General features: G+C 37.6%; 1 protein-coding gene across 1 annotated transcript in view; it reads left to right on the forward strand.

Moving 5' to 3' along the window:
• The window catches only part of tweek (transmembrane protein KIAA1109 homolog tweek), an 843,591-nt gene extending 818,299 nt beyond the window's left edge, over positions 1–25,292 (forward strand). Inside the window, 3 exon segments of the mRNA XM_068226772.1 lie at positions 4,107–4,276; positions 9,812–10,054; positions 25,248–25,292. Coding sequence (XP_068082873.1) covers positions 4,107–4,276; positions 9,812–10,043 — 402 coding nt within the window. The 3' untranslated portion in view covers positions 10,044–10,054; positions 25,248–25,292.
• The last annotated feature ends 583 nt before the right edge of the window (positions 25,293–25,875 follow it).

Here is a 25,875-nt window from a genome sequence, read left to right on the forward strand (position 1 = left end):
TGGGATATTTCAAAATACATTCTCTGTCCTAGATTTAGGCCCTTTGCCCAATAGCATGGACTAATTTAGGCAAAAATTGAATTTGTCTTACAGAGCTCTTTTTAAGTCTTACGAGGCCATTAAGATATAGCCTATGCCTCTGCAGTTATTCACATCTGCTTTATTACCTTCCTTCTGGAGAGGATTTATAAGAGCCAATTGCCTCTCCATAGGAATAGTTTCTGATTCCCATATATCATGAAAGCACTCTTCCATTTTGGCAACAAAATTGGGACTAGCCATTTTCAGAAGTTAGGCAACTGTAGAATTCTTGCCTGATATTTTGTTGTTGGGGAGAGATGCATTGATTTAGGTGATTTCTTCTCGATCATGAAGACAAGAATCATGGTGGTGGTGGTGATTAGTGTTTTAAGAGGAAGTACAACTAGGCAACCATCCTCTATATAACACTAATCAGAGGGAAAAATGGAAGGGATCCGACACTTCGAAAAATGAAGATATCGGCCATAGGAAGAAGGGCCACGAAGGGCGTGAAAATGAAAGACTCCCTAGCCCTCGCAAACCTAATAGCGTCGGGGTCGGAAAAGAACAAGAGTTGACCAAGTGAGGTCGGATAGGATGGATGAAAGTGAGGAGCCTGGCACAAGTAAGTGGAAGCAATGCCAGGACTCAGCTGAGGGCCCCATGGTCGCCAACCCACGCTCCAAAGTTCAGAGCCCCTGAGGCCAGAAGAATCATGTGAAGTGAAGGATGGACCTGAAATAATTGTAATCTTTGATGCTGGAGGAGGGCAGGTGAGTAAGGATTCAAAATATTTACTAACTAGGTGATGTACCCGTGCTTTGCTACGGAATTCTACATTGTATACAGAATTCTAGGTTAGGTAATGTACACTTTGTGAGCAAGATTGTATTATATTGCATAGCTCTTAACGTTACCCTGGAAATGCAATGGAGAAGTCACCAAACGTCTTTTCTCGTATGAAGACTGGGTTAGGGAATTTTCATTGTAATGGTAGGCATGACATCAGTAGGAATGGCGCGGTTAAAAGCAATATGAAATACTCAATCAAATGAAAAGCCACGCATTTTCTCACATTTAACGAACAGTACTACGCTGCCAATCTAACAGTCCAAAGTTCCAGAGCTGGAAAGACCAAGCTGCAGACAGCCGTGATCCGTGAAAACTCTTCTTTTTTCGGCGGGGTGAGGGTGGCAAATGGTGGAGAGTCCCAGTGCAAATCTATGCGCTTTTACTAATCTGTTTCCTAGGACTACCCGATGAGTCGGAAAATCTCATTTCACTGCAATGGCGGCGGAAAAATCTATGTGACTTGGAGGCAAAGTTTTCCTCCTCCAAGCCAGAGAAGAAAACCCCTCTTCACTGGTAATTTGGAATAAAGTGAATGTAGAATTTAATAAAGGTGAAGAGGAAGACGCTTTTCTTAAGAAACGGCTCTTTTCAGGGTTGAATGTTGAATTATTTAGTGAATTGTAGTGCTATAATTTTGAATATACCTAAATTGTAATTCTAGAACAGGTCTTACTACTATTACTAGGTGAGCCTCTGCCAAATGTGCACACTGCTCATTCAAAACTACGCGTCAGAGTAGGGATCGAATAGCTGGAATACTATGACGAACCAGTGTGTTACATACCAGCAGTATTTGACAATGTATGAACCAGAGGAATGGCATGCTAAAGAAAAAAAGTTTTCTAACTCCCGAGGTATTTCCCGCCAATATTCAGTCAAATGACGTAGATGTTGATTCCCATAGGGAATCAGAAATGTTTGTTCCGAATGAGTAAATTTATAATCCACGGTATGCACTAGCCAGCGTCTTGGTAGGTGTGCTAGGTACCAACTGATGAACCCAGCCTAGCACACGGGGGTGAAACGCTGGCAACCAGGAATGAGTTAGCTGGAAAATTTATATAATGTCCAATAACGGACCATTTATATTGGAATATTCAGTCAGGCTGTTATACTCGGTATGCAACAGTAATTCCATCTATTGGAGTTGAGGGCACCATAAGAGGCAAATTTCATCACAACAAACGATGGTCAATGTAATGTTATTGTTGATCAATGTTATGCGCTTTTGATATTGTAGGCCTTCACATTTAGTTTTCATCCGACTCTGATGTACCACTCTTATGATAGTCGGTAGGGTAAAACTGAATAAAACATAAATGATTGGAAATTGTATTATCTATAACTTTTGTTATGTAGTACTTCGTTATCGGACCAGTAACATAGGTATTTAAAAATTAAATTTTAGGCACCTATCCCTAAACTACAATGCCATCCAGGGTCAGCAAAATTGTTTATACCTTAGACTACAGTTTCTTCTTCCCCGACTCTATATACTGATTTTCATTAAATTCTGTTCACCCATTTTCTCGTGGCTCGGCGTCGATGTGGACTTTGCAACAAAAATCGAAATTCATGAATATCTCTGTTATCATAGCTGGTACGGTAAAAATGATCAGAAATTTAATTCTATGTAACTTAAGTTATGTAGTATTTATCGACAGGACCACTAATAATATAAATATTTGAGAATTGAATTTTAGGCTTTCCCCTAAACTGCCATTTCACTCATCGTGAATAAAATGATTTATAGTCTAGATTGTAGTGGCTCATCCCCCGACTTCACATACCGATTTTCATGAAATTCTCTTCAGCCGTTTTCTCGTGATGCGTGTACATACATACATACATACATACATACAGACAGATAGACAGACAGACAGAAATTACGGAAAAATAAAAAGTGCATTTCCTTGTTACTGCAGACATGACCTATACAGACATACCATTTTTTTCAAATTCTGAACAATGTACAGACAAAACTCTGCTGCTGCCACCATCACTGCCTTCACAAGTATTGTTTAAACGTGATCTGCTCATTCTCTATTTTACATTGATGGTTTGCGATTGCTCTAATTTTTCAGTGGTTCCACATTTAGACTTACATTCCAGTAAGTAAACTCATGTCCACATCGTGAGGTGGTGCATTTTTTCCAGGTATACCCCCAATGGAGGTCAACCTGTACATACTATTTTAACCACATAAATCTCTGACAGTAGGCCTACCGAGAATTGAACCCGGACCTCTGTGAACAGCCACTTTTACTAACTGTTACGGTGTGAATGTAGACTATATCCCAGTAATAGAGCATGATTTTAGTCCACATTTGATATTATATTGTTGGAGTGTCTCTCTTTCTTTCTCACCTACAAGCTGGGAACCAGCTTCGAGAGTACTAGACTTGTGTAGATCTGATTTTAAAGAACCATCAATATCGGGTATGGGGGGTATGGAACTGGGATAATAGCTACCGCTATAAAAATAATAATGATGTTATTGGCTTTACATCCCACTAACTACCTTTTTGCGGTATTCGTAGATGCCGAGGTGCTGAAATTTAGTCCTGCAGGAGTGCTTTAATGTGCCAGGAAATCTACTGACATGAGGCCATCATATTTGAGCACCTCCAAATACCGCCGGACTGAGACTACAGAAATCTCATTTTATAGGGTTACAATGAACAGTTACCTACCTTTGGATTTAAAATGATCTCTGGTAATTTTCCTTTGCAGGAGTTTTGTGTATGTGTGTGTTTGGCTCTGACTCTCTGTTACTTTTGAATACTCTTCAGTAGTTAAGTGACCCAGGATGTCATTCGCTGAAGTTCGATTATATTTGTATGCATCGCCTCCTGTCTGGACAAGAAATGTGTAAATTAATAAGTACTCTCATATATGAGCTTCTGGGTATCGTTGTTGCACCTAGAAGAACTGCTATGCAATAATATTTCAGCTTAGAACTCTGACCAGAAAGGTTCTGTCATCTAAGGTTCAGTATTGCATGAACTATATCAACGAATTTTCATTCAAAGTAATATACTGTATGTGCTGTGGATCAGTATTTCTCCTCTCAACATTGTCACATAACTATGTTTCGAGGTGCAACGATGATATACTTAACATATTTAATACTTTATGAATTTCTGTAATTCTCATATGATACTATTTATTACTTGTTTGTAAATTAAGTAGTAGGAATACATTTCCATCAAATTACTGTTATCCATCCACAGAGTGGAATGCGAGCACACAGTCCAGATCATGAACGACGTGGAGCAAATTTCACTATCAGTAATGCTACTGATGAAGAGCGTAAACGAAAAGCATTTGATCCTGCCGAAATGTTCACCAAAGACTGGCGTAACTATCATTGTAAAACTTGGCATCTGGAACCCACTGTGCGGTAAGTTTAATTTATTATATCATTGAAATAGGTGACAGTGTATAAATACAATGAAATCTGAAATAAAACTCTATAAAGTGAGATTTTCATATTTACTGCCAGGAATTATATTTAGAAACTTTCCATTGATGAGTAGGTATTATAGCAAATGCCAAATAGTCCATTTGTTGTTACCATATTTTTACCAAGATGTGCAGCATGACTTATCATATCTAAAAATATCTCTTGAAATAAGATTGTGCACAATGCACATTATACTTCCCTAAATTTTCATGATCAGAATATTGGCTGGCAGGGTAGGAGATGTGGAAGTATACAATTTGTAATCACCAGATTACATGCCAAAAACCTGGATTCAGTTCCAACCTTCTGTGCAGTGTTCATATGAAGATGTTAAGCCATGAGCAGACCCCTTAGTGTTATTTGACAAGAGTAGACTATGTGCTGACATTGGATTTCAATACCAAAGACCTCACTAATTTGATCCAAAGAAATTTTTTAAAAATTATTAAATGATATAGGCTTCATAATAGATTCTAAACATAAAAATATACTTTTAAACATGAACCCCAGATTACCAACACTCAGAGCTCTTTCTAAAATACACAAAGACAGGATACCCATAAGGCCAATAGTAAACTTCAGCAATAGCCCCACATATGAAGTTCCTAAATTTAAGCAGTTATTTCTACAGAAACATTACAAATTCTTTTCAACAGCATCAATCAACAACAATTGTGACTTTTGTGATGTCACTAAAAGCATGAAGTTAAAAGAAGGTAATACTGTTCACAGTTTTGATATAAGATATGTATTCCAACATACCCATTATTTTAAGAATATATATTAGGTATCAGAAAGAATTTACTAAAGCACAATGGTTTATGTGAAGAAGAAGATTCTGGCTTTTACACTTGACAACAATTATTTTACATTTAGTAGTAAAATTTACAAACAAGACAAAGGGTTAGCCATGGTATCTCCAGCTTTGGGAATGTTGGCGAATATCTACATGGACAATTTAGAAGTAAGCAAAATAATAGATAAAATGAAAGGTCTAGACATATTGTTGAGATATGTAGATGATACTTTCATCATTATAGATGAGCAAGAAATAAGTCCAAACAATTTATTTGTCACAGTAAACAGCATTGATGAAGACGTTAAGTTTACATTAGAGTCAAAACAGACCACAGATTACAAGAGAGATTAAAAATTTTAGTTACAAAATTTTCAGAAAGGAAACTCGTACTGACGGAATCGTCAGGAATCACTCAAACCATCCAGGATGACATAAACAAGCAGTATTTTTGATCTTATTAATAATGCACTTAAGATCCCTTTGAGTAAGCAAGCTTTCGAAAAAGAAATGAGTACATACATACATCATCATTATAGAGCATTATGTCTTTCAGCATTCAGTCTGCAAGCCTCTGTGAATTTACTAAACGTCGCCACAATCCACTGTTTGCAATTAGTGCTGTGGCCTCATTTAATTCTACTACTCTTAGCCTCCATAACAGAGTCCATTATTCTCCTAGATAACCTATCTTCCTCCATTTGCCTCGCATGATCCCACCACCAAAGCCGGTTTATGCATAGAGCTTCATCCAAGGAATTCATTTCTAACTTAGCCTTTATCTCATCATTCAGAGTACCCTCTGGCCATTGCTCCCATCTGTTTGTACCAGCAATCCTTCTCGCTACTTTTATGTCTGTTACTTCTAACTTATGAATATGATATCCTTAGAGTTTGTGGTTTTTAGCACTTGCGATAAACGTGAAATATGTCGAAACTTTGTCAGTGTATGTGCCTTCATCTTATATGACCCCTACGAGTTGTTTTTAGCGTTTTCAAATTAGCGATAAAATGCTAAATTAGTTCAAAGTGCAAAATTATACTATTCATGCGAAATAGATGCAAAATACTCAGTTTTATGCAAAATAAATATAACTTTAAAAAAGATGCATTTTCTTAAAAATAAGAAATATGTTATTTATTTCAGGGGAAAGAATTATAACGGCGCTTCAAATCTTTCAATCTGTCGAGTATCCTTCAACGGCCAAAGAGAGGTGCAAAGAACAACCAAACAAACAGCTTAATACATTTCCAAGCACACGCGTTCATTCACTTTGTGTTGACCCTTGATCATAGTCAGTTATTCTTGACATAGGTGTTGAGTACTAGTTCTGTTTTAAAGTACGGTAGCGATTTATTGTCTGGTAGCCATGGGCAGAAGCGAAGTGACAATCAAACAGCATGCCGAGAGTTACAAATCGGAACATTTTTATGTAAGCGATATAGATATATTGATATATTGATGTGCCAACTTTGCAATCTGATTATGCCTATTTTTAACCAATTTGCTACAAAACACTACATTTGTGAAGTATAGATGCTACAGAACGCTAACTTTGAAAATCACAATGCTAAATCTCTGATTTTTAAATGCTATAAACCACCAACTCTGGATATCCTGAGTCCACCCAGCTTTCGCTCCTGTAAAGCAGAGTTGGTTTGAAAACAGACCGATGTAAAGATAGTTTCGTCTGGGAGCTGACTTCCTTCTTACAGAATACTGTTGATGGCAACTGTGAGCTCACTGCATTAGTTTTACTGCACCTTGATTCAATCTCACTTACTATATTACCATCCTGGGAGAACATACATCCTTCAGTACTTCAGATATGCTACTATGTCCCAACCCATTGTCTTTAGTATATTCCCAAAAATCTTATCGATTCCAGCTGCTTTTCTAGTTTTCAACTTCTGTATCTTATTGTAAATGTCATTATCATAAGTAAATTTTATTACTTCTTTAGTATTAGTCACCTCCTCTATCTGGACATTATCCTTGTAACCAGCAATCTTTACATACTGCTGACTGAGTACTTCTGCCTTTTGAAGATCCTCGCACACACACACTTCCCTTGTTCATTAATGATTACTGGAATGTCTTTCTTGGAACCTGTTTCTGCCCTGAAGTACCTATACATATACTTCTATTTTTCACTAAAATTTGTATGACTGCCAATTATGCTTGCCATCATGTTATCCTTAGCTGACTTCTTTGCTAGATTCAAATTCTCCTTACTTCTACAGCCATTTCTAACTCTATTTCTTTCCAACCTGCACCCCCTTCTTAGTTTCTTCACTTCTTTGTTATAATATAGTGGGTCTTTACCATTCATTACCACCTTTAAAAGTACAAACCTGATTTCACATTCCTCAGCAATTGCTTAAGAAATCCATCCCAGAGTCTGTTTACATTTTTATTTACCATTGTCTACCGATCATAGTTACTTTTTTTAAACTCCCTCATTCCTTTTTAGCAGCCATATGGTACTGCCTAATAGTCTTACTTTTAAGACCTTCTTTCTATCACATTTATTTTTAACTACGACAAAAACAGCTTCATCACTAATACCATCTATAACTTCGCTTTCTCTATAGAGCTCATCTGGTCCAGAATATCCTTCCCTCTAGTTGGTTCCATTACTTTTTGAATCAGCTTGCCATTTGTTGGTCATGCTTCCTGTCGTTCATATTACCTTCCCAATTGACATTTGGTAAATTGAGATCACCTGCTACCATCACATTTCTTTCCATATCGTTTCTCACATAGCTGATTATCTTATCAAATACCGTAATTCTGAATCAGCGTCAGTGCTACCCTTTCGCATTCTGTACTCTCCAAAGACATCAAGTTGCCTATTATCTTTAGAGGTGAGCCTTACACCTAGAATTTCATGTTTGCCATCTTCAACCTTTTTGTAGCGTACAAATTCTTCTTTCACCAGAATGAATACTCCCCCTCCTACCATTCCTATCCTATCTCCAGTTCCGTGAGAAAATTTCTGCATCCATTATATCATTTCTCAGCCATGATTCAACTCTTATTACAATATCTGGTTAATATATACCGATATCTATTAAATTAATTCTATTCCTTTCTTTACATTGCTCCTACAGTTCAACACCAACAATTTTATGACATCCCTACTTGACTTCCAGATCCCTGTACCCTTATTACTGCTCCCTAGACCACCCTATTTCCCTGAATGTATCTCCCTGTAACCCTTCTAAACAAATTTCCTAACTTATACGTACCACTGTGGTTTAAGTGAAGGCCATCTGAGTGCAGATCTCTACCTCCTACCCACCCATTAGGATCTAGAAATTTCACTCCCAGTTTCCCACATACCTGCTCCATAGTCTCATTTAAATCTCCAATCACCTTCCAGTCAGTATCCTTCCTACACAGTATTCCACTGATAACAATCACAGCTTCCTTAAACTGCATCCGTGCTGTATTTATCAGATCCCACACATCCCCAACTATGTTGGTACTTATACCTGCTTGCTTTACGTTGTTGGTACCAACGTGAAACACTACCACCTTCTCCTCCTCCTCTTCTACTTTCCTCAACATCTGCCTTAACCTTAATTCCTGGAGTACACTCTACTCTGGTTCCCTTTCCTCCACACACTTTCCCCACATGTCTAACAATGGAATTCCCCATGACCAGAACCTCAACCCTACCCACCTCATTTGATCCCTTCCCTTCCTGGTCAGCTCTATCTTTTCTGGTGGCTGCAGAAACTAATTCCCCCTCCCTTTTCTCCCTCCTATGACCCCGTTCCACCTGTCTTTTCCTATCCTCTACTCTACATTTCCCTTTCCTGCCTTTTCATTTCCTCCTACTTCCACACTTCTCAGCTACAGTTCCCTGTTCCTCATCTTCCCTCTCTTCCTCTCTTGTTCTACCTGCAGTGACTCATGCCAATTTCTCACAGACACCTGTTCTGAATTCTGATCCTGAATAGAGCCCTTAGCCTGCAATCTCCTTCCCCTTAAAATGTTCGACCACCAGTCTTGTACGATTCCCCCCTTTCCTTCCTATCCCTCTTTTACACTTACTGTATCCTGTACATTGTTTGTGGGAGTTCTACCTTCCTTCTGAGAGAATCTTAATTTTCTCCTTCAAACTCTCGAACTTCTCCCTCATACTCCTTAATTCCTGGCCACACCCAAAGTTCCTACACTTGTACTCCTTAGCTGGAATAAGGAAAAGAAAAGTAAAAATAAAATAGTTTATTCTGTGCAAAAAAGAAAAATGAAAGGAAAGAAATATTGTCTAGGATGATACGCAAAGATCACACAACAATAAGGTAATTAATATACTGCAACACTACAATACTACTTAGTCGTACTATATTTTTATCCTACAACACCCTAACAGGATGAAAACTGCCGTTAATTACTGAATACCGCAAGGAATAACACAAGAATTACACAATTCTAAACTGAAGATAAGCCTATCCTAATTACAACAACAGAATTCTAGTAAGAGAGTTTGTACAGATACTTCTTCAATACTACACAAATATACATAAGCTGAAGATGTTTTGTATATATCCTTATGTACTTTATTAAGTACTTTAGTTATTTACAATAACAGTATTTGAATCTATTCTTATGGTTTTTCAATATAATACTCTCTAGGACTAAGATGTATTTTCCTCCCTCCTAGGTTGCTTTCATGGGCTGGCAAGAGCATTGAACCTTATGGTGTTGATTACATTCTGCAAAAGCTGGGATTTTCTCATGCTCGAACTACTATTCCCAAGTGGATGCAGCGTGGTTTCATGGACCCACTGGACAAAGTTCTAGCTGTACTTATGCTGAGAATGATAGCTGTTGTACGAGAGGAGCCACTAGTAGCTGATGTTGATGTAGAGCGTCGCCGTGGAGAAATGAAGTAATGGTGTTACAGGTGAGTGCAACTTTATACAGTCGAAACTGGTTAAGACTTCCCTCTCGAGTGCGTTTCCTTCACTATTATGTCATTATTCCAAAGTTCCAGTCCATGTCCTATTAAATACATGTTAAAGAAGCCTGGATAGCACATTTACATCACTCTTTAGTACGTTCTTAACGTTCCCACCATAAGAAATTTAAATTAGCGTTCCTGGCCACGTTGCACGCACGATGTGCCAGCGGCGACTGGCCTAGGTGAGGATTTGGTAGAGAACTTAATTTCACAGCCTTAGCATGTCGGTGTACAGCTGCAGGGAGCATCAGTCTCAAGCCAGTGATTGATGTGGACATGTGTTTGTTTGGATCGCACAACACCAGCTCGTGTGACGTATTGGTGCTTAATTTTACAACCGTAAGTGCATTGTGCAACACCGTATGTAAATTAGGCCTACTGTACATACGTACACAGCTGATGTGTTGGTGTTTAGTTTGTCCTATTAAATACACGTCAAAAACCTAGATGGCACATTTATGCCGCTCTTTAGTACGTTCTTAATATTCTCATCATAAGAAATTTAAATTAGCGTTCCTTGCCACGTTGCACACATGATGTATCAGCGATGACTGGCCTAGGTGGGGATATGGTAGAGAACTTAATTTCACGGTGCTAGCATGTCAGCCTACAGCTGCAGAAAGTGTCAGTCACGAATGAAGAGGTGTTTTATGACACAAAAAGATGGCAGGATTATCTAAAAGGCCATATACTTAGACATGATTGGTTATTGAAGAAAATAATAGACAGTTCCTTAAAGGAAAAAAATAATAGACGACGATCAAGATTAGAGTACATGATGCAAATATTAGATGATACGAGATGTGACTCCTACTACGAACTGAAACGTGAAGAATGGAGAGCATCTGCCAACCAGCCTCACAGCTGATGACTAGAGAGAGAGAGAGAGAGAGAGAGAGAGAGAATGTGTGTAACAATGTACATAAATTAGGCCTACTGTACTTATGCATAGTGGTTTGCAGGACATTGTTATGGAGAACAAGAAAGCTAGACATTTTACAAATGATGAAAAATTGAAGTTTATTGAGAATGCCAATGTTAATCCACACATGAAACGTGTGCAAATAGCCCAGATGTTGGACATTCCTACGATAACTTTAAACATAATTGTAAGTGACATGTATAGTTTGCATTTCCAAAAATTTTTTCCTTGATGTTTTGCTTTGTTGGTGTTCTTAAAATGTATTATTTTGTTAATTATAATTGTAAACACTTGTTTCTTTCTTTTCATCGCAATTATTTTTATGTTCAAACCTAACCTTAAACAAAACAGTGTAATTGTTTTTCATTTTTTAGCATGTTCCCTCTTTAGGACATTATTTTTTTGCGGTCTCCATAAAAACGTCCTAACCAGTTTTGACTGTACAGGGTTATTCAGCTAAAATGTTCACCTCAAATAGCTCATGAACCATCAAATATATTTACATTCTGTTTCACTTTCCATATTAGTAATAAGAGGCTCATAATTGTACTTACAGTGCTTTTGCAGGGTCAATCAGTCACTACTGATCTGCATTTAGGGCAGTCACCCAGGTGGCAGATTCCCTAACTGTTGTTTTCCTAGCCTTTTCTTAAATGATTGCAAAGAAATTGAAAATTTATTGAACATCTCCCTTGGTAAGTTATTCCAATCCCTAACTCCCCTTCCTATAAACGAATATTTGCCCCAATTTGTCCTCTTGAATTCCAACTTTATCTTCATATTGTGATCTTTCCTACTTTTTAAGACACCACTCAAACTTATTCGTCTGAATTAAACAGCTAAATTGTTTTTCATTTTTTAGCATGTTCCCTCTTTAGGACATTATTTTTTGCGGTCTCCACAAAAACGTCCTAACCAGTTTCTCCCGGGTCTTCCCAGCCCAAACTTTGCAACATTTTTGTCTGCTGAGATAACAGTAGTAACTTTGTATTTTAAATGGAATTGCACTATTTTCCACACCTAGCCGTAAACTTAGACTCGAAAAATTCGGTGCTGTGATTATTTCAAAAATCAGATGACTCTTTCTTGAGAATATTTTCAAACATGCTTCATTTGTTCACTATATGCTGCCCTGTTCGATTAACTCTCAAACCAGCCAGCTGAAAGCATGCTATGCATGAAAAAGAACTGTTGATTTACAGAATTCTTTCACCTTCTTCTGATACCTGTGTATTCACTCTCATCATCATGAGTTGTGTAATTCATTGCTGAGCCTCGTGACCTCATTTGACTTCACACAATATTCTTGATTAAGCAGTGCCAACTTTGACTATGTTCAGCCACTCTTAAAGCCTGCTGAAGAGTCAGACCGGTGGTACGCACAACTTGATCAATCCACCTGCTCGATGTCCATCCTCATGGTCTTCTGCGGACAACTTTGCCTTCCATGATACACTTTTCCAGATTTTCACTATCCCATCTTACAGTATGACCAAAGAATTGGACGATTCTCCTTATGATGCAAGAAGAGAGGCGTTTGGTGATATTCAGTTCTTGAATAATGGGTGTATTAGTTCTTCTTTCTGTCCAAGGTACTTGGAGCATCCTTCTCCAACACCACATCTGAAAGGCGTTGATACGATAGTTATCTCTTGCCTTGAGGGTCCAGGTCTCGGAACCATAAAGGAAGACAGAGAACACAAGAGAATCAACTAGTCTAATCTATGTACTGTTTGTGATTGCTCTGCTCTGCCATATTGTTTGTGTTTACTCATGGCAACGCGCCCTAAGGTGATACGTCTCCTGATCTCTTTGTCAGAACCCAAGGTATATAAAGTCGTTTACCATTTCCAGTTCCCTTAATCAACCTGTCAGCTGGATCTGTGCCACTCTGTCAATTACCATTAGTTTGGACTTGCTCAAGTTGATCTCTAGCCCATATTCTAAACTTGCATCTTTTACCCTTGCTAGTAATTCTGCAAGTTCATCTTCACTGTTGGCAAGGAGAGTGGTGTCATCAGTAAAACGCAGGTTACTGATTTTTCATCCAGCAGTTGATATGCCTCCAGTCCAGTCATTGAGGGCTTTCTTCATCACCTATTCAGCATAGATGTTATATAGAATAGATAATAATATGCAGCCCAGTTGGACATCCTGCGAAATACTGAAAAATTCTGAAATGTCACCATCTACCTTTATAGTTGCAATGTTGTTTCCATACAGACTTTTCAGTAATGATATTAGATATTGTGGAATGCCAAATTCACCAAGAACCTGCCATTGTTTATTCCAGACAACACAATCAAAAGCTTTCTTGTAGTTAAGGAAGCGTATTAACACAGGAACACAGAACTCACGAGATTTTTCAATTATTTGCCTCTTATTAAAAACCTGTTCCCGTGTTCCTTTTCCTGCAACAAATCCTGCTTGCTCAATGGATATGTGAAGCATTATGTAAGACTTGAGGCTCTGGTTTATGATGTACAATAAAATCTTGCTTGCATGAGATATCAGAGCAATTGTACGATAGTTGGAACACTTCCTGACTGACCCTTTCTTGTACATGGGGATTAAGATAGAGCTTGTCCAATCTTTTGGCCATTCTCTCATCATCCATATCCTATTACACAATGAGTGTACATCACGTACAAGCCTTCTTCACCCATTTCTTTAAGCATCTCTCCAGAAATACCGTCCAGTCCAGGCAATTTGTTTCTTTTAAAATGGTTAATGCCATTCTTGATTTTGCTTTGTAGAATGGAAGGTTCCAGTGCAGAAGGCCCTCTTGGTGGCTGGACTGCTACATCATCATTTCTTCCGGAGTATAGCTTTTCATAGTATTGTTTCCACCTCTCTAGCACTTCTTTTCTATCTCCAATTAGGCATCCATTCTCGTCTTCTATTCCCCGTGTGTGTGGTTTAAATTGACGAATAATGCTATTGATTTTGTTGAAGAAATCCTTTGTTTGATTTTGGCTCTGGTTTTGATGTATTTCCTTGCAAACGCTGTGGATGAACTGTGATTTATCATTCCTACATTTATGCTGTATCTCTCTAGACAGGATCCTGTACCTATTATCTTCCTTGAATGGATTCGATACCATGTTTCTTCAGACTACTTCTTTCTTCAATCAGTTGCAAAGTCTTGTTTGATATCCAGGGATGTTTTTCACTCAGTGTCCTCCTAGCTGGCTCTGGGAGAGATGAGGAGACAATCTCTTTTATTCTGTCCCACGTGTGACAAGGTGCTTCTTCTTCCTTTAGTAGCAAATCTGGGAGCTTTGGCCATACAAGTTGCCTGAAGTGTGCGAGAGAGTCCTGGTTATTAAGTCTAAACTTCTTCTTGGAGACTTTTAGTTTTAGCCGTATTTTCATGGACAACAAATTATGGTCATTGCCACATTCCACTCCAGGAAAGGTTTTACAATCTAGAACAAATGTCTTCCAACGTTGTTTCGCCAAGATGAAATCAATCTGATTATTGACTCTATCACCAGGCGATATCCAAGTGTACAGACGCCATGGGTGATGCTGGAAGAGGGTGTTGAAAACTACCATGTCATTGCCAACACAAAACTCTAGTAGCTGTTTTCCTTGTTCATTCCTTTCACGTAGGCCATAACGACCAATCACAGATCTGATGTCAGTGTCTCCAAAAGTGTCCCCAATCTTAGCATTGAAGTCACCTTGGCTTATTACTATTTCCCTATTTGCAAACTGATTGATGGTATGTTCTAATAGTTTATAGAACTCTTCTATTTCAGCATCTGATGCTGCAGCTGTGGGAACATAGACCTGGATAATATTAATCCTGCAAGGGGAAGCATTCAGTTTGATGGTAATGATTCTATCACTGATGGGTTCATACCCTAGGACAGTGCTGTTCAGTTTTTCAGGAACAACAATTGCAACACCATTGTGACGTACCCACTTAGCCCACAGATGTATGACAAATTTATAGCGTGGCGGGTCACTTTAATATTAAATAAATAAATGATATGTCATTGTTTCTCCAGAAACAGTATCCCAAGGGCGCCAGTCTTCAAGCTTATGGCTTGAAAACAAAAGTAGATAATTAATAATAATAATAATAATAAATAAAATTACGTAATGAGACTCAAAAAAACTCCCAGGGGTGGGGTGAACGGAACACAAATCATTAAGTACACTAACTTGGAATTTAAGGATCATTAATAATCATTTCATAAAATATAAATTAAAACAGCTATTTATTAAGATGAAAAACGTGACGTAACGGCGTATTAATGAAATCTGAACTTACGGAAACAAAAGAAAAAGTGAATGAAATTAACTATAAGAAAATGAACTGTTGCGCGAAGACTTGCAGTAACTTATGCCATAAGCTCACCAAATGTAGACTCTGTTGTCTTGAAGCTGAAGATGGGTGGATCTCTCGTACAGGCTGCCTCATCTGTTGTTGAATTCCAGTCCTACATCCACATTTCCTGTCCTTAGCACTTCCTACTGTACTCCTTACATAAAGTCGTAATGAGTCCTAATTTTAAGTGCAAAACCACCATGGGTTATGTTCATGGAGAGAATACACTTGTATTCTTCCTTATTACGGAAAAGTAGCGTAGCCAAACTCATAATAAAAGCTCTGCTCCCCTATACCAGTCAGAACCGGTCTCCCGTTGACTACCTCTCGTCATTGAGATAACAAGTCCCAATGGGAGTAACTTTTGAGTAGAATATACTCAGATGCGAAGGGAACTAAGTTAAAATCTTCTCCGATGTGTAGACGTAGAATGAATAAGTATATAAATGAGAAAGTCCGGCTGTCCGAATGAAAGTCCTTTCCAGCCCTTGTCGGTGGTATTTATCGGTTCACAAGTCTCCTTCCATCAGCCATATCACATGGTCCAGTAAGATTCGAGGTCTCATCCCTTCTCCGATGTATAGCTGTGCATCCATCACGTTGCTTCATTACGTTCATTCACATAGGCTGAACTTTCCCGCTGAAATAAAGCGTCCCCAAGCATAGTTTGAAAAGTGGGTGTTAATAATGTATCAACTGTCTCTTCATGAGGTGGAGAGGGTAAGGTCTCTCGTAATCTAGATGACGTACTTTTCCTGGAATTGGGCTGAAATTAGCCTGCTGACTCTGGTCACCTCATAACGGCTATTGGAAAATTTACTGCAAGTTATAAATATGCGTGATGTTGAAATACTTTACCCAATAATTTGTTCGTTCAGAATACGTTATAGCCGCGATACAAAGAAATGAAATGATGATTGAAATGGATGATAAAAACCCTATATATATATATATATATATACATATTAATTTTAAAATGACCTATCAGTGATTAAATATATACATCTTATCAATTAAATATATAGTTCAATAATTAAAAATGTACAGTGATGTCCCAAACATCACACCATTTCAACTCATATCATCGCTTCCTAAAAAGTTCTCTTAAATGTTCTCTTAAGTACGCTATGGTAGATTGTATGATTTAATGCCTTTCATGTTGTCGTAGGTAATGGATAAATTAAAAATAGATATGTGATAGCTTTTAAGGGACAACATTATTATCCAGATAAAACATTAAATCACAGAGGACCAAGCTGTTATGGTAAGAAGCAGCTCATAATAGTATGTGCAGGGCTTTTCCAGGGTATCATCATCTGCGGAGATTATGGTACTTTGTTTTTTAAAATGGAACTACACTAAATTCACATGTGCGACACAGATCACACCTGCTGTATTTACTCGCATATTAGACCCCTTTTTCCCGCACTTTTACAGCCAAAAAGTAAAGTGGGTCTAGGCTATAAAGAGTTATAAATTGTACATGTAAACATTCTACACTATTCTTTAACAAACTTATGAATGTATTTCAGTTATACTCACAATAAATGGCGAACAAGACTTGTAGGCCTACATATAAAGTAAATATAGTTCGTTTTAGTTACTCGTATCACAATATTCATTACATCTCATTAATTCCTCTGATGAGGTTGACGTGAGGCAGGGTATACAGTCGTAAAAACTCGCTACAAAGATTTGTCTAACTTCATACTCGACCGCGTAGAGAAAAGGGATAAGGCTATTGTATTATCATATTATGCAATATTGATACAAAAGAACTTAATGGCCAGTCATTTGTCTCTATCAGTTGAGCAGTCGGCCTACCACACAGTAAACCTGATCACTGCTTTTATTTGAATTATAGTCTTGCGCCACCAAAATCCCTGCTACTGGCGTGTCATCCTTCCAAGTGACGTCATCTTCTCTGCCATCGAGTCAGCCGTGTCAGCCATGCACTGCAATCAAGAGCATATGAGGTCCCTTTTGTTTTAATCTTTTAAAAATAGTTTCGTTCCCGACTATAGAGTCTAAGCAGTTTGAATCTATTCGCAAATGGTTTCTGGAGATGGTCTCAGATATTCCCAGTTGGCGTATGTGTAGCAGAAGCCACTCCTTCCGAATAAAGCCATGCTGTAGAAGGTGTGCCAAACCACCAGCTGAAAACTAGCGTATGTTATGAGTTGTACTTCCGAATGTAATACATAGTGACTGGAAGCGTTCTTTTGATAACTACGGCTGTTGAAAGCCAGATCCTTATTTTTAAGTCCATTAGAAGTCCGTTATTACAAGTTCGGCATATAACGAAAACCCTAATATACCGACAATGTTTTCCTGTCCCTTCAAAATTCCTTTATTAAACTGCATTATCCTTCAGTTACAGCGAGAGCCCCATCACTGGTGCATCCATTATTACGACCGATTAACCGCACGGTTTTTTCCGTTACCAATATTTATGCACCCCAGCGATTATGTTGCATGCAGCCATTTATCTTCGGTGTCGTTTCCTCGCTATGTCCACTAGCGAGTTCTCTCGTTAACATTCGAAGGCGATGTCGGTGTCTATTATTAATACCTGTCGACAGCTGTTCCGTAGAGAAAATTTGAAATGAAAGAGAACATATTTTCGTAATAAATGCGTAAATAAAATGCCCGATAACAGTTCTTAACTCGTTAAAAATAAAGGCTGACTAAACAATCGCTTAATTTTAATGCTAAATACTGCAATTAAGTAAAAATGGGATACACCTCGAGATTTGGCAGAGTGCATAATTGATTTCAGAGGCTAGTTTATACTTTCTCACATCTGGTTATATTACGAAAGGTTATTATCATGTAAATATATCAACGATAAGATATCTATTAGGTTCAACCTTTTCAATACTAATTAGGTACATGTTTATGTTACAAATACCTTTTATTCAACTTGGGGACCGGTTTCGACATATATGTCATCATCAGCCAAAAAATGAATCGCAAATATATAAGCAAAGACATAATCTGTTACTGACCATTCACACCATGGTGTATAGTACGGTTGTTAGTATAGGTCATGCTGTTAAATAAGGAAACTGAAACATTTGCCACAAAATGTGTTCGATCATCTTTGGTACGGTATAGTTTTCTCACTATGTGCATTTGCGAGGTCTCTCGTCGACATTAGAAGGCAATGTTGGAGTCGATTACTAATACCCAACAACTGCTGTTCTCTAAAGAAAATTCTAAATGAAAGAGGATAACAAGTTTTCGTAATAAATGCGTAAATAACGTGGCTGATACGAGTTGTTAACTCGTTAAAAATAACGGCTGAAGTAAACGATCACTTAATTTCAATGTTATATACTGAAATTAAGTAAGAATTTGATACACCTCAAGATATGGCAGAGTAAATCACTGATTACAGAGGATAGTTTATGTTTTCTCATGTCTAGTTAAATTTCGGAAAGGCTATTCACATGTAAATTTTTATTTAGTGAGGATAACTCATTTTTCTACATGCGTTTCAAATATGTTTTCATGGCACGTATACGATTAGCTTAGGTGATGCCATTTGAAGAAGAAAACTCTGTACCGTATTTCTCAGAATCCAAGACGACGCTTTTGTCCTCAGAATCTCACGCGAAAAGTCAAGGGTTGTCTTGCATTCGCGGCCAAACAGTAATGAAAACCACTGGCAACTACCGCGGTAACCACGCCTACTTCTTATCACCCCTGCATGCGTGCACACACACAAAATTCGTTGAAAATAAACGACCGCCTCTTTAATATACATTGCTAGCTGTGACAACCGGTTGTACAGTGCCTGTGTGTAACATCACTGGATCTTGGGAAATAGTGAAGAGAGAATGACATTCTATTAGCCTCTACAAAAATGTTTCTCAAATCTGCAGAATGGCATCAAAACATGCGAGCCTTCGAATTCTTAGAAAGGCCACTGCTACTCGGTGGCAGAGTTATAACTTATCTACTGTACCTGACTCTTAATAAAATTAAGTTTTATAGACAGCAGGAATATTCTCATGATGGTTAGTCGTAAAGATGTGTGGAACAGGTATTGCCGGCAAATTTTCAATGGATTCTCATCGATATTATGATGCCAATTTGAAGTTAATGGTTATTAAACACTCGGAAATGTAGAATGAATGTGCAGCCGCAAGAAAATATGGCACAGGCCTAACTAAAGTCAATATTTGGCGTCAGCGTGGAGACAAAGATAGCTAAAAAAGTGTGTACGGGTACTGTACAAACATGCATTCAGTAGTCCCCAACAAGGATGCTTAAAGAAGTCGAAAATGAAATTCTGAGGTATGTGCACGAAAAAAGCAAGGGTGAAATAGCCATACCGCGGCGCAGTAAACTCGTTCATTGACCTTCAACTGCCGCGATTAGGCCTATACATTTCTAGCCGCTGAAGTTGGCCAAACCCTACAAGCGAGATGTGCATGTAGCGGTAGCTGGTTATATCTGACGCTGAGTAAAAGTACCGTAACAGTTTTATGGACAGCAAGAATATTTTCCTGACTGATCGCCGTTTTGTAGAGACGCATGGAATAGATATTGCCGGCAAATATTCAATGGGTTATCTTCGGTATTACGATGCCAATTTTAAGTTAATGGTCATTAAACCTGCGAAAATGAAGAATAATTGTGCAGCCACAAAAAATGCAGCATAACGAAAGCCAATGTTCGGCATCTAAAAATAGTCTAAAAATGTGTACTCTACAATAAAGGCATTCATATGAATTTACAGAGCACTTTTTGAGCCTGATTTTTAATTTTTTGAAGGTAAAATTGGGGTTCGTCTTGGATTCGGAGAAATACGGTACTGTAATTTTTTCAGAATGAAATTAAATATATACTTTTATGTAGTATCGGATTTCAAAAAATAACAAACAAGTAAGCCGTAGTGTGGATATCATCCGCGAAAACACAAGTTCTGAACAAACTGATTGCCGTTTCATACCGATTTTAATGTGCATGGGTGGTTTTTCGACTTTAATACAACTCATTCCTGGTTGCCAGCGTTTCACTTCCGCTTGCTAGGTTGGTCAGTTGGTACCTATCACGCCTACCAAGACGCATGGCTAGTGCATACAGTGGTAGTGAGACAAAGTCTCTCATAGTGCATTGGCACTACCGGTGGCTTCAAGTAGCTTATGCAGTGGCCTCCAGTACATGTTTCATGGCATAACCTCACACACAATGCGATCATCCGGCTACATAATAATAATAATAATAATAATAATGATAATACTAATACTAAATGGATGTAAACACTTCATAGCCATACAAGTAATAATAATAATAATAATAATAATAATAATAATAATAATTTGAGCTCTATACTTGCATTACTTGCAGAGAATATTGGTTTTAAGTTATATCAGTTTATCACACTTGCATCATACCTTATCTCTATCATCATACCTTATCTAAGACAATTTAAAAAAGAACTGAATACTATCAGATCCATAGCTTGGTTTTAAAGAGAGCCTCGCAAGAAAAATTATGGGCAAAATCAAACACAAACCTAAATCGCAATTAATCAAGGACCAGAAACCTAAATCCATTTCTTCAACCCTCACGTTTAATTGTAATAACATCCACCACATTTCTAATACGTTCAGCTCTCTCCTGGCATTCTCATCATGTGTCCAAACCATTTCAGCTTTGCTGTATCAATCTTCTTGAAGTTTACTCACTCCCATGCTTCTCCTTATTTTCTCATTTCGTATTCTATCTCATCTTGTCTTTCCCTGTATGCTTCTCAAGAACCTCATTTCAGCTGTTTGTATCTTACTTTGGTTGCGCTTAGTCAACGTCCAGGCTGCTGAAGCATAGGTCAGTATAGGTTTATAATAGGACGAGTGTAAAACCTTCTTGCGCTTCATTGGCACATCTTCGTTCCATACAATGTCTCTCACACACTGGTAGAAACTTGCAGACTGCTGTGTTATTAAATCAATTTCTCCATCCAAATTTCCATCTCGTGGCATCATGCTGCTCAAATATTCAAAATGTTTCACTACTTCAAGAGGTTCATTCTCTATTATCATCACTCCCTTGGATTTTTTGTTACTTCTAGTCATGATCAAAGTCTTGCTTTTTGTAGTACTAATCTTCATTCCAAAATTTCTTATCTCCTTATTCCATAAATCAACTTGTGTCTGTACTTCCTCTTCATTATCTTCCCAAACTACAGTGTCATCAGCAAAGAGCATAGACTTTACTTGCTCGCCCATCATCTTCTCTTTGACGTTATGTAGAATTCTATCCATGATGATAATGAAGAGTAAGGGAGACAATACACTTCCCTGTCTTAAGTCTGTCTCAACTCTGAACTATTCAGTTTGATCCACTTTGGTTATAACACAGCTTTTGCACTTTGATACAATTCTATTACCATTTGCATTGTTTCATTCGCAATCTGTGTCTGTCAATGTTTTTCATACCAAATTCCTTGGGACACTGTCATATGCTTTTTCAATATCTAGAAACATTATTGCCATTTACTTTCCATATTCCCAATACCTTTCCATCATTTGATGCAATGTAAATATTGGGTCAAATGTGGACCTGCCTCTTCTGAATCCATACTGGTGTTCTGCCAATTTTCCCTCTACTCTCTCTTATTCGTCTATCCAAGATTCTTTTAAAGATCTTAGCTGTATGAGGTATCAGTGTCACTCCTCTGTAATTTTCACATTGCTTCCTGTCTCTTTTCATGAAAATTGATATAATGACCCCTTTCTTCCACTCTTTTGGAACAGTCTTTTCTCTCCATATCACTCTGAACAGTCTATACAACCACTGTAGATCAATTGCTCCTGCTGCTATTATAATTTCTATAGTGACCTCGTCAATTCCAGCTGCCTTGCCTCATTTCATCCACCACTCCTCTTCTAGTACTTTTTTGCTATCGACTCCTCTATTTGCAATACAGTCCACAACAGAGCTCCTCCATCTCATTCTAGGCCATCCCTTAGGACTCTTTGTAGTCTCTGTATCCATGAATGTTCTCTTTAGTATTCTCTCTCCTGGCATTCTCATCATGTGTCCAAACCATTTCAGCTTTGCTATATCAATCTCTTCCATGTATAAGTCATTGTAGGTTTCCTTATCTTCCATCTGCAGTAAACTTGGTACTTCAATTTCTCCTTGTACTGAGGTATTTTGCACATTGTAAAGCTGTTCTAAGTATTTTCCCCACCCCTGCAATATATCCTCCTGTGTCATCACTTACTCTTGTTCATTTTTAGTGAAGTTAGCACCTTCACCTGGGTTTTTCTTCTTTCTTACCCACTGGAATAAGATCTTTTTGCTTCTAGTTGTATCGCCTTGCAGAGACAGTGAATTTTTTGTCAGCATTTCTTTTTCTCTTCCTGAACCATCTTGGAACACTCCTTTTTGCAGTACCTGTATTTTGTTTTGCATTCTGTTGTTCTGTTTCTCAGCAATTTTTCCCAAGCTTTTTTTCTTCTGCTTAACTTTATCTTTTACCCTGTCAATCCACCAGGGTGTTTCTTGATCTTTCCTCCTTTCTGATACTCTTCCACAGATCTTTTCTGCAGACTCCACCATGACTGTTTTAAGGTACGCCCATTCTTCTTCGACCCTTCCGATGTCTTCCTTATGTATACTTGTTTTAATGTGTGTCTGGAACTCTTCATTTATTTCCTTCTCTTGCAATTTCCACACCCTTAACTTTCTCTGCCTAATCTGACATTTTTTGTATCTTTCCCATCTTTGACTTAGCTATCACAACTCTGTGATGTCCTTCAAAAGATTCACTTGGGAGGGCTGTTACATCTACCAACATTTCCCTGTTACCTTTCTTTCAAAACCATATGTTACCAATGATCAGCTCATTTCTACAAAAGTCTACCAAAATATCTCCAGCCTTGTTTTGCTTCCCATATCCAAATGGTCATATAATCTCTTCATCTCCTTTTCTTTCCTGAGTTGATTTAATGGATACTTATGTTAAATGAATAATTGGAAAGGTACATTTGTGACTGATTATTGTAGTTGTAGTTTTCAGCACTGAAGGTGAAATGGCCACATTGATACATATGATGGATAGTTGATGAAATTGAAGAGGATTATCATCTTGATGAAAACTATACAGTAATACATTGAAATAAACTGAAAATATAGTTAAAACTAAAAAAAGATAGCGCTTTTCCATTATCTAGCCTGGTTATACCCTATGTTGTATCACTGTTCATTTCCTTGGCCGATTGTTGGTGATGTTATGTAAAAGAATGATCTCCTGGAAAATGCAGTTACAAGGAAAATTTGTATGGCCTGTTGTGTAGGAAATAGAATTCCAAGTACATTTATTGGGCTTAATTTTGTGATTTATCCATTGTTTTGTTCTTTAACAGTTAAAACATCAGCAGGTTCTATACATACCTACAAAATAGCCCTATGTGTTGATCGAGCATCTCAAATATAATCCTCAACCAAGGCACATACAGCCTATTTTTGGCTTTGGCTTGCCAAGATGACTGCTGTCCAGCCAGATGGCTTGCAGATATTTGTGTTCCATATGGTCATTGTGATGACATCGCTTGACTTTTGTGACCAGGTCTGCTGCGTTTAGTATCAGAGTTTGTTCCTAAGTTGGTCTCAGGAGACTGAGCAAACTTTATTCCATACCTCGGTCCAGAATTAAAATCTTTGTATCGGCTGGAAATTGAACCCAGGATTTCTGGGTAAGAGGCAAGCACACTGTCCCTACACCAGGCAGGCTAGTTCATCGTAGATATATACTAATACCAAATTTTGGCCCACTTGGTCCAGTAGTATTGGCTTGATTATGCAAGAATTAGACACTGTCTCCTTCAGCTAACAATTTTGTAAATACTATATTTTCAAGTCAATATTTTAAAGTAAAGCATAGTTAGAAAATAATTTCCTTTAAGAATGTGTGCAATATTTCATGAAATTCCATTTGAGTTTACTTTTTTATAGACAGCTAATTGTGCTTTACAAGGATTTTGCACTTTGGATATTTTAGATAAGATAGGACAAGATGTTAGGTTCATACTAACAGAGAAAATGAAATATTGGATATGATCCACCACACAATGACAATGCAAACAACATCCGTGGAATAAACTGAACTGGGCAGAGAAGACAAAAGATAATTTTGTTAAACACGACTTCAACCTTTTTATTTCATAATAGCCACTGAGGACCCTTCCATGGTGCAGTTTCATATTTAAACTACAGCCAGTGTACCACACATTAAAATCAGATTCCTTTTCTGAATGATCCGTCCAACATCCTTGAGAGAGGAGAAATTGGAGAAATGTCTGCTGGCTACATTGATTTTCCAGACATATCAAAGACTGTTCATTTGCTGCTACAGCATGTGCTCAATACAGACAGTTCCTACTGATATTCTTGTTTCATCGACATCCCTGATATGTGCTACAGGTTCTAGGTTGGAATAATTGTGGTTTCAAAGAAGCATTTTTTATTTTATTTGTTGTACCTCTGCCTTTAAAAAATCAAGAAAAGTGAGTATGTTGTACTGCTGCCAATATATGACCAACTAACCTCTTATAGTTCTGATAATCACACAAATAATGCATGACCATAACGTTTAGAACAGTTGAGAACATCTTGCATTAACCTGCTCATTTTTGGCATTGATTGTGTTCTTTAACTTGGGTGGCTTCTGTTGTGTTATGAGGTTACCGTACAACTTTGCTTTTGTGCCTTCTAGTTGCATACTTATACTCAGATCTTCAATGGGTTTTTTCCTTTAATTTTGTTTGTGTGAGTGTATTATGAATACTCATGGATATATTTATACACGACACCGCCAGTTATTAAATACTATCCTCTCTTTTATTGCATAAAAATAGTGCAGTCCAAAGAAGAACAACTGACAACAACAACAACAACAACAACAACAACAAAAAGGGATGTTAAAGAGAAGACTGATCTCCACGTCAATCTACAGGAAGGACTTGGTTTCACTGTTCCCTGAAAATCCTCATGATTTTATGCATAGAACTACTGCTCATAGAATGCTAGTCACATAGTTTGTTTCCTTTAGTTAAGATAATTTAAGGGGCAGAGAGCAGTTCATATGCAATGCAATCTTGGAGAGAACTGCTAGTAATATTTTGTGTGCAATTAGAGTAGCAAATTCAAGAGACTTGTACATAATACATTAATTTTTATGTTTAATTAAGTTTTCTTAAAAGAAACTCGTTGAACTGTGTATTACTGCACCAATTCATGAATTCCGTCTTTCATTCAGCCTTCATCTACACCACTGTTTCAGTATATTATGTATATAATGTGTAAGTAGTCAAGATGTCAATATATTTCAATGTTCATGTATAAATATAATGTATATTGGAAGTATGTAATATTTTTATTTAAGAAAAAGTTAAGAACTTTTAAGATTCATTATTTCTACTTTTCATATTCAAGAGATAAGGCAGTCAACATGTTAAACATGATCTAGTTTTATTGTGTTATGTT

The sequence above is a fragment of the Anabrus simplex genome, chromosome 1, assembly GCF_040414725.1.
Source record: "Anabrus simplex isolate iqAnaSimp1 chromosome 1, ASM4041472v1, whole genome shotgun sequence".
Classification (NCBI taxonomy): Eukaryota; Metazoa; Arthropoda; class Insecta; order Orthoptera; family Tettigoniidae; genus Anabrus; species Anabrus simplex.